Raw genomic sequence first — 9,319 nt, 5'->3', positions numbered from 1 at the left:
AGAGAGAGAGAGAGAAAAAGTGTACAAAATATGTAGTAAAACAAAAGTTATATAATTTTTTATAACGATACATAAAAATTACAAATTCAGGACAAATATATCGGGCAACACAAACTCGAATTAACTTCGGAATTATTACATTTGTATATATATATATATATATATGTGTATATATATATATATATATATTTATATAGAGAATGTTTCAGGTACATACATTATTGGTTGATGGACACTATGTTCATTAATATATTACATTTGTGTGTACATGGAAATAAAGTAAAAATAGGAAATACACAGATTCGAAGAACACATACACGTTGTATGGTATCACATGTAAAATAATACCTGCGAGTATTCCAAAAACCTAATTTTGTTGCACAATACTTGTTGCAGTTGTACGTAATCGCGTACGTATGCGGGAAGAAATTTTGAAACATTCTGATTCTTGTACAAGTTTGACAAATTCGGTTCGATTGTGTAAACAATCTACATAATTGATCAAACAACTGCTCCGTCACAAGCTAATCTCAGATGTGTGTGAAAACAAGGTAACTCTCAACTTCTTACATCACAATATTAAACTATATGTGCACTTCACGGGTATTCGACGCGGTTTGAGAAATTAAGAAGTATAAACTAAGAGAGGTTTCGCATCTAACTCATACACACATTATAAAAATTCGCCGAATGTCTCAAACTGACATTTATAACGAACTGATATGTTGCTAATTTGGCTCTTCGTACAAACAAGATTTCGCATCGTAAATGCAATATTTATATCACTTTTCAATCGTCGTACTAATAATATCTTTGATGCATTCACGCGCACTTTATCCTGCCGTAATGATTTTGTTTTGAAAATAAACGCGATATTACTTCAATCCAATATATATCATGCTTACATATTTGAAACGTAATCATTTATACTGTATATGTATATCCGCAAATTCAATCGCCCATGTTCATTTTCTCTTGCAGTATCTGGTAGTAACACGCCTGTAACAAAAAAGTTTTCAATGTGAGTGGTCGCGTCTTTGCAAATCTTTCAAAAGTTTCTTTTGTTTCGTTCATTTTGTTATCCCGTACCTTGAGAGTGGTGAACATAATACCGAGCTCGCCATTTTGCAAATACGGCTCCATGAAGTCTTCGATGAAGTGTATCTCGCTTCCTAACTGCAACACGCTAGCGCGAACGACAACGAAACTAAATACCGGAAACAGTTCGTCCATCGTCCATAAGTATGTAGATCCCAGTTGTTTTTGTACTACCTGTTGACGAACATGCGATAAGTGTGAGCGCGAATTTTTTTTTTTTGTTTTTTTTTTAATCATCAAACCTGACTTCCGCACGTTCTTACTTGCGTCATTTGTTCAAATGTGTTTCTAACTACCAACAACTTTTCCAAAGGCGAGAAAGTTGTCTTAAGCTGCTGTAAAGTTTCTATAGCACTACTGAAGTACGGCTCGTGTTGAGGTAACGAAGTATCAGTGAGGTTTATTACGTTCGTAGTTTTCCAAAATTTTCTGCAATTTTATGAAAATTTCACGTTACACAAGTACGACAAACACACACACACATATAATTCACTAAAAGTGATGATGGTATTATATCACCACTGATTCTGTCACTTACTGATCAATCTCGAGAAAGGCCATCAGAGTGATGTCGGGCTGCTTGTTCCACTTCATCAATCTTTCCCAGTACGCGTCGTCCTCCTTCTTATTGTGTAAGGCATATAATACAAAAAGCGCTGAATGTACACGTGGCAGTAATATCGGATGAAGTATCGCGGCCGCGCTTATGACTTGCCTGAAAGTGAACGTCTTCAAATTATTCCTTTGCGCAATTCTTGCGAATAACATTTTACATTAATACGCGAATAATCGTTCTCGCGAACTCGACGATACCCACTCTTCCTCCTTGTCGTTGGCCTCGAGAACGTATTCCTTGCCGCAGCGCGGTAGAGCCGGAAACAGAAGAAGCACGATCTCGTATATCCTCGTCGCGATACTGTGAAGCTCCGAAACTGCGTGGCTGAGTAATAGCGGATGGACTCGCACCCCGCCGTACGTAGCTGTGTATACCGCAGCCACCTCCGTCAGAAGAGCGCCCAGCGGATGATGCGGACTCTCGAAAGCTTTCACCAAATACTTGTGAATTTCGTTGTAGGTCTGAGGAGTGAGTTTGTCCCGTTCGAAGCACGGGATCTTGTCCAGCTGATCGATCGTCTCGCTGTTTCTTTCCTTCGCGTTTGGAACACTGGCCGAGAGCTTCTTTCGTTGCAACGTTCTCTGATGGGACTTCGTTATTATGCTGGCGACATTTTGCCAGACTCTTTGCGTATCGGACTTCTCGTTAGTACCTTTGGCGATCGTCTCGGAGACGCCGAGCTGCTGATAGCACTGCTTGAATATGGCTTTCCACTTTTGATCGGGAGGTACGCATAATTTTCCGAAGGACCTGGAATAAAAAAAAAAAAAAAAAAAAATGAATGAACGTATAAACGAGAGTACGAGAGTGTCTCCCATGCGTGTAACACAGATATTTACGCTGGCTTCGAATTTGGTTGTGCAGTTCCGTTAGCTTTGTTTATGTGCAACGTGGCGATAACTTTAACGCCTTCGTTCCAAGCGCCGTTCATATTGCCCTCCAATCTGTCGCCACTTCGAAACGTCAATATACCCTTTCCGCAGAATATTCCCGCCGACTTGAACTCACCTTCGTAATGCGTACCATCCTCAAACACCATTACTCCATGTCCCTGCAATACAAAGATGACGATAGAGTGATGATTAAAAAAAAAAAAACAATCGGAAATAAAAATTTCTATTTAGAGACACACGCGTGTGTACTTACCGTGAGAACATCTTGCGTGAACGCGCCCTCGTAATAAATGCCATCGAGGGTCACAATCAAACCGTTTCCGTGTTTCATACCGTTGCTCCACGATCCGAGATATTTCTCACCTGCGATTAAAAAGATGGCATCAGAGTCACAGTCTCGTTGTGCAATTTCGATATTGCGCTTCGTCAAAAGATTCACAGCTTAGGCACTTGTGCCTAAGCACAACAACAAATACTTCATACCTGTCATAATGTCGTCCATTATTCCATATCCCTGCTTGACACCGCCGGCCCATTCTCCGATGTAAACAGACGCGACCGACGCCATAAAGTGACCTTCTTTCTTCACACCGTGGCCGTGAGGTAATCCGTCTTTAAAATATCCTTCGTAAAAATCTCCATTGGCGTATCTAGATTTGTTTTGTTTTTTTTTTGTTTTTTCATTAATTTTTCAATCAATTTTCCCAAAAATACGTACAAATTTATTTCTCTTACTTCATCGTTCCGTATCCGTTTTGCTGACCGTCCTTCCACTGGCCCTCGTAAACGCCCTGCGTCGGAATTTCCATCTTTCCAGTTCCATGAATAATTCCCTTGTGAAATTGACCGACGTACGAACGACCGTCGGACCACTCCAGTTTTCCAGAACCGTGCGGTTTACCGTTAAGCCATCGACCTGTCAATTGACGCGATTTAAAATTAAATGAGAGAGAGAGAGAGAGTACGCGCGAGATACTTTTTCGCTAATATATTATTTTACACACAAACCGGTGTAAGTTGCGTCTTTGAAGACGCTGTGTTTTGTAAACGTAAACGAGCTCGAGCGTGCTAAAGGAGGCACAATTCCGATCACTCGTTGCAAGCAGCACTTTATGGTATTTTGTAGCGCGTGTAACCAGTCGTTACGTTCAGGCGGAGTGGGGGTGTACAATATAAAATTATCTTCTGGCGTAACAATCGATATAGCGTTCTGAAAAAAAAAAACAAAATTTTTTTACATCAAGCAATTTACACGTTAGAGTTGCGTGAGGCGCAATTCAATTTCGCACCTGTATGTTTTCGGAATCAGGCAGAGGTTCCACCCATAAAGTTCGCAGCGAATGGACCGTGTGTGTGGTTCCGGTAACGTGTATAAAAATATCCGTCAACAGGACAAACCAATGAGACGAGAATCTGCCGGAATTGTATATCGACAGTGGATACGCCTTTGATTCTCTGACAAGTCTTCTGTTGGGCGACCTCAACGATTCTCCCAGTTTGCCGGAGTTCTCCCAAAACGACTTCGTGACCTCCGCCTCCTTTTGACGTCTCTCTTGTTCGTCGTGCACCTGCTCCCATTTTATGAGAGCCTCTTGCAACCGTTCGATCCCCATTCTTGTTCCGTTGCTTTTTATTAAACTGTGAATCGTATCCTTATATCTAAAATTTTAATATATAAATTTTATATATATGTTATGGTATATAAAAATTTCATTAAGTAAAAATCGTGTGTGAAAATCTCACGCGACATATGACGACATATACCTGTTCAGGTTGCACAAAGGATGCTGCAACGCCATTGTCACAATGACATCCTTGCTGTTTCTTTTTACATCGCTACTTTTCAAACTATCTACAAATATACTCGATACTACTTGTGGCACTTCAACAAGTTTCGCAATATGCACAAAACCGCCGAGGGACATAACGTCGCAAATAGCATTTAAATAATATTTGTACACCGCGGTAAATTCCTCTATATTGGCAACAATCGCGATTTCGTACGCCTCTCCGATGTGATTGAAATAATCCCACAAACTCGTAACGTTCAATACATTAAAATTCATCAGTTCTGCGTAACAACGACACAGAGTCTCGTACGCATTCGCTTCCTGAGTCGCGCCCACGCTCTTCTTCTGAAACGGTCTGATGAGATTTTGATAAACAGTCAACATCTCCTCGAGAAAGATCTGATCGCTTATCAGATTCTCCGCGACATTTATTGCCGGCTCGTTTATCACAGAACAACAAGTGTATCGTCCGGAACTGAAGATCTCTCTCGGAGATCTGCTCGATTCTTTCGTTTGAACGTCAAGTTGAAACATATCGCCGATCTTATTCGACTGGCCCATAAAATACAATCCGTGATGCATCATTATCAGACTATGGAAGTTACCAGCTGCCATATCGATGGCTCTTTCGTCGGAAGATAGTTTTGTGGCGAATAACTGAGGAGCGCTCTGATCTATTGTGCTGTGCAACGCGACCTGTTTGAAGTTGTTACGTCCCCATGCGAACACTCTACCGTCCAATGTTAAAGCAAGCACGTGAAAGGCACCGCAGGAAATTTTCCGGATCCCGGTATTGCTGAGCTTTGCCACCAATACCGGATGCGTTCGTTTAATTATATCACCCGTTCCCAACTGTCCGTAATGCACGTCGCCCCATGTCCAGAGTTCTGTTCCCAGTATGTTGCTGCCGGTGCGAGAGAGCGCGTTGATTCTTTCGTTCAATCCTTGCTGAGACAATTCGTGTTCCGACGAACCCGTGCTCGACGACCAAGGAAACTCCTCGCATCGCAGACTCAACGCCAAACTGGTCGTGGCGGGTTTGGCGTAAATAATTCCCTGTTCTTCCAAGTGCTCGTTGCTGTCAGCTTTGGACTCGTTGATATCGGAACTTCCGCTCATGTGTCTGGATAAAGTTACGACTTTGCCTCCGACATTTTTCACTCCCTCGTAAACCAAGTTCGCCACAGTCGATACATTTTGCTTGATCAATCTGGTCGATCGATCGACGCTCTCCAAAGGAATGTCCTCCTTGGCGCTCCCGTAGGACGAGACCCAAGACAACTGTCTGGTTAGAAACTGCCGAGCGGTCTCGGTGTTTATGAATATAACGTTCTTCTTCTCGCCTTTTTCGCAATCCGTCAAATTACCGAGACAATCCTCGCCGTTCTCAACAATACCGGAAGAATACTGTTCCCTCTTGTCTATCTCCGGCAGAAAAAGATGTTCTTTGCTGGCGGTGGACAAAGCGCTAATGGAGTTTGTTGATCGATCCTCGCTGAACTGCTGGGCGTGAGGACCGGTGAGACACGTGTCCGAAGACGTCACACTGCCCGGACTCAGCCTAACGTTGTTCAGACATTGCGGACAAGAATTAACAAATACTTCTTCCTCCGAATCGTTTTCGCTGTCGGTGTCGTCTTTTATGAGCTTATTACTTTTTCTAACGGTAACTACATTGAAATTCGAACCGCAAGCGACCTCGGACACCGTCTTTCCTCGAAAGAATCCAACTCTCTTTGGTTCTGCGCTGCTTATCTCTATTTGAGGCTGATTGCCGCTAGCCCAAAGCTGTCCGTTTTCGGTGACAAACAACGCCGCGTGATCGCTCACAGCAACAGACTTCACCTTCACCACCTCGTTGTCCTTGTATCTGCGGAGTCAAAGAGTTCATTGTTCGAATTCAAATTAAAAAAAAAAAAAAAATCACAAAATACAAACAACGAACGACAAAAGACAACAACACAGACGTACCCGTGGCTGCAATACTTCACTTCTTCCTTGATTATTATCGTGTCCACAACGCCCATATTCTCGGGATTTACTTTCAAAACGTGTCCGTTTGTATTTACAACGAACAAATGTTCGGAATTCGACGCTACGTCGACGGCGTCGAGACCGGATCGTTTGAACACGGCGAGTCTCGGCGACGCGGTCTCCGAGAACGACACCTCGCCGTAATAAAGACCGTTGCTCGTGGTCGTTAAAAAAATGTGATCTCTAACGGCGACGAGCTTGGAAATGATACCGTTCGGTTTGTCCTCGAATGCGAACGACAACTTGTTGGCGTCCCGCCACAAATGCATGTGCTCGTCCATTGCTGCTAACGCGTTTGACAGATATAATAAAGAGTTCGCATAACCTCCTCCTCCACACGCCCTTGCAAAATTCTACTTTAGCTGCGTGACCGAATCACGCCATGTCACGTAATTTGCGATATCATTCCTTTCGGGAAACACTTCCGCGGACGTGATGCTAAATACCTTCGCGGTGACATGATCGAACATTCCGTTTTATATCAGACGGATAACAGAGACACGCAATTGTTGGTCAATACTCACTGATAAGGATATCAGTGGGCTGACACTCTGGACAATCACCCGTTCCATAGTTCCCCCATCATCGTGGTTTGGTGGTTTGTGTGCGTGGCTCCTACATATACACGAGGTAAAGTCGTGCGCGCGGGCGGATGTGAAGGGAACTCGATAGGGGAACGGAATCAGGTGACCGACTTGAGGGATTTAAAGCTCGTTTTTAAATGACGCGCAAAACGCGTGGTGGCGGGTTTCGCGGACGAACTGACCAATCGCGCCGACCGAATCGGCCAAATTGACCAACGCGATTGATCGCTAGTCCACGAGACCTGCTGCTCGCGTTTGCGCTTGCGCCTAAACGTGTAGAATGGGCTTTTAACTGTACTTCGTCTCGTTACGCGCCGTCTCGTGCGCTACTCTTGTGACGTTAAATATCTATGATAATTGGGTGCGTTCAGACACAACTCAACAGTTGCACAACGGTTGAGAGAGATAATTACTTCTGATTGGATTAATACTTTTGGAACCGCAGCAGATTTTGAAGAATAGTCCTATCGTAAGTGATGATCTCTCAACCGTTGAGTTGTTTGAACGGCACCCATTGGAATCAGAGTTACAAGATCGAGCAGAGAGCAACGAGAGATCGAAGCGGTGGGGACACGCACACAAGCGAGAACCGCCCCATCCGTGTGCGCACACGGACGGCAGTTCTCGCTTGTGTGCGTGCCCCCACCGCTTCGATGCTGCCGTTGTTGCTCTCTGCTCGATCTTGCATCAGTGATTGGAATGCGCTCTATATAAGAAATGACGAACTTTGGACTTGGAGAATCGACACGTAGTGACGTTGCGTGAAACATTTGTCACAATTTACGTGTGCGAACTTTGAACTCCGCAAAGCGAGAGATGTTGACATTTAAAAGGACGATCGTTTAAAAGGGATCTTTCTCGTTATTTCGGCAACGTGACGTGAGAGATAAGGGTCTTTTTTTAATTTACTTTTTTTTTTTTTTTTAATTTCTTCATCTTTTCTTCATCGCACAATCTCACACTGGTGCTCGCCATATTATAAAGAAAACATGATTAATACGGGGTAAGCGTAGTTTGTAATAATAACAGTTGCATAAATTACATAACACAAGTATATTGAAACAATTTGCGATCAAGATTATGTACGCGCACAAATTATATATCATTGAAAAAAAGAAGCTGATTTTTTAGATCGGTTCTTTATATATTTCTAGTTTTATAGAAACTGATCTTTTTCGTTTTCTTTTAACACATTGGATCGCAGGAAATTGGCTGGTCGCACCATATTTATCACAGGTGCTTCCAGAGGTATTGGAAAGAGCATAGCGTTGAAAGCTGCTCGAGATGGTGCAAATATTGTTATAGCCGCAAAGACCGCTGAACCGCATCCGAAACTACCGGGCACTATTTACACAGCAGCTGACGAAGGTAACTTTGTTCACGCTTGTTAATTTGTTTGTTATTGCAAAAACTTTCTAATGCGTCATTCGTGAATTTTTATGGATTTTTTTTTTGTTTTTTAGTTGTAGCAGCCGGTGGCAAAGCTTTACCTTGTGTGGTGGATATACGCGATGAGACGCAAGTAATTGCCGCGGTCGAGAATGCCATCAACAAGTTCGGTGGTATTGATATTGTTGTTAATAACGCGAGCGCTATTTCTTTAACAGGCACACTCGCAACCGACATGAAGAGATACGATTTGATGAATAACATCAACGCGAGAGGAACATTTCTTGTGTAAGTATAGTTGAACTCCGTCGGTATAAAAAAATGGTTAATGTTTTAGAAAAAAAATAATTACCAATGTAGAGAGAGAGAAAGAGAGAGAGAGAGGGACACACACACATTTAATGGATTCTTCGGCCACAAAAAATATACAAAAAATATACGTCGTTAAATATAAAAAATATATGTCGTTTTTTACAGAGCTAATTTACGTACGCTTATACAACAAGCACATGTATTTTTTTTTACATATCAGTCTTGCATACATGCTCCACAAAGATTGCGTTTCATAGATTATTACCAGGTGAACGAACTTGTGTTCCAGATCGAAAGTGTGTATACCGTATTTAAAGAAAAGTACAAACCCTCACATAGTGAACCTGAGCCCGCCGCTTAGCATGAAGCCAGTTTGGTTTCAAAATCACGTTGCTTATACAATGGCCAAATACGGGATGTCTATGTGCGTGCTCGGTATGGCCGAGGAATTTAAATCCGACGGCATTGCGGTTAATGCCGTTTGGCCCAGAACAGGTATTCTGAGAGATTACGGCGAGCAAATATATCTCACTGTTGTTTCAAAAATTTACGTACGTTAAAAGATTAATTTATTGAGATATCGCGCTTTTTTTTTTTTTTTTT

The 9,319-nt window shown here is 42.4% G+C and overlaps 2 protein-coding genes across 2 annotated transcripts; one reads left to right on the top strand and one right to left on the bottom strand.

Annotated features, from left to right (window-relative positions):
* Window positions 1-97: 97 nt before the first annotated feature.
* Window positions 98-7,096, bottom strand: LOC109863588 (alsin-like). Its single transcript, XM_020443890.1, has 13 exons — window positions 6,369-7,096; window positions 4,372-6,267; window positions 3,897-4,266; window positions 3,616-3,817; window positions 3,343-3,523; window positions 3,091-3,257; window positions 2,861-2,970; window positions 2,554-2,765; window positions 1,916-2,464; window positions 1,637-1,813; window positions 1,362-1,527; window positions 1,090-1,272; window positions 98-999 (listed from the first exon to the last, which is right to left on the bottom strand). The coding sequence occupies exons 1-13, from the start codon at window positions 6,710-6,712 to the stop codon at window positions 952-954; spliced, it is 4,605 nt and encodes a 1,534-aa protein (XP_020299479.1). The 5' UTR covers window positions 6,713-7,096; the 3' UTR covers window positions 98-951.
* Window positions 7,097-7,644: 548 nt separating this feature from the next.
* Window positions 7,645-9,310, top strand: LOC109863575 (hydroxysteroid dehydrogenase-like protein 2). The gene is made up of 4 exons (XM_020443857.1): window positions 7,645-8,018; window positions 8,220-8,383; window positions 8,479-8,692; window positions 9,006-9,310. The coding sequence occupies exons 1-4, from the start codon at window positions 8,005-8,007 to the stop codon at window positions 9,274-9,276; spliced, it is 663 nt and encodes a 220-aa protein (XP_020299446.1). The 5' UTR covers window positions 7,645-8,004; the 3' UTR covers window positions 9,277-9,310.
* Window positions 9,311-9,319: the final 9 nt, after the last annotated feature.

This window comes from Pseudomyrmex gracilis, unplaced genomic scaffold (assembly GCF_002006095.1).
Source record: "Pseudomyrmex gracilis isolate BER0280 unplaced genomic scaffold, ASM200609v1 scaffold_11, whole genome shotgun sequence".
In the NCBI taxonomy this organism is placed as follows: domain Eukaryota; kingdom Metazoa; phylum Arthropoda; class Insecta; order Hymenoptera; family Formicidae; genus Pseudomyrmex; species Pseudomyrmex gracilis.
This window is presented reverse-complemented; position numbering and strand designations above follow the sequence as displayed.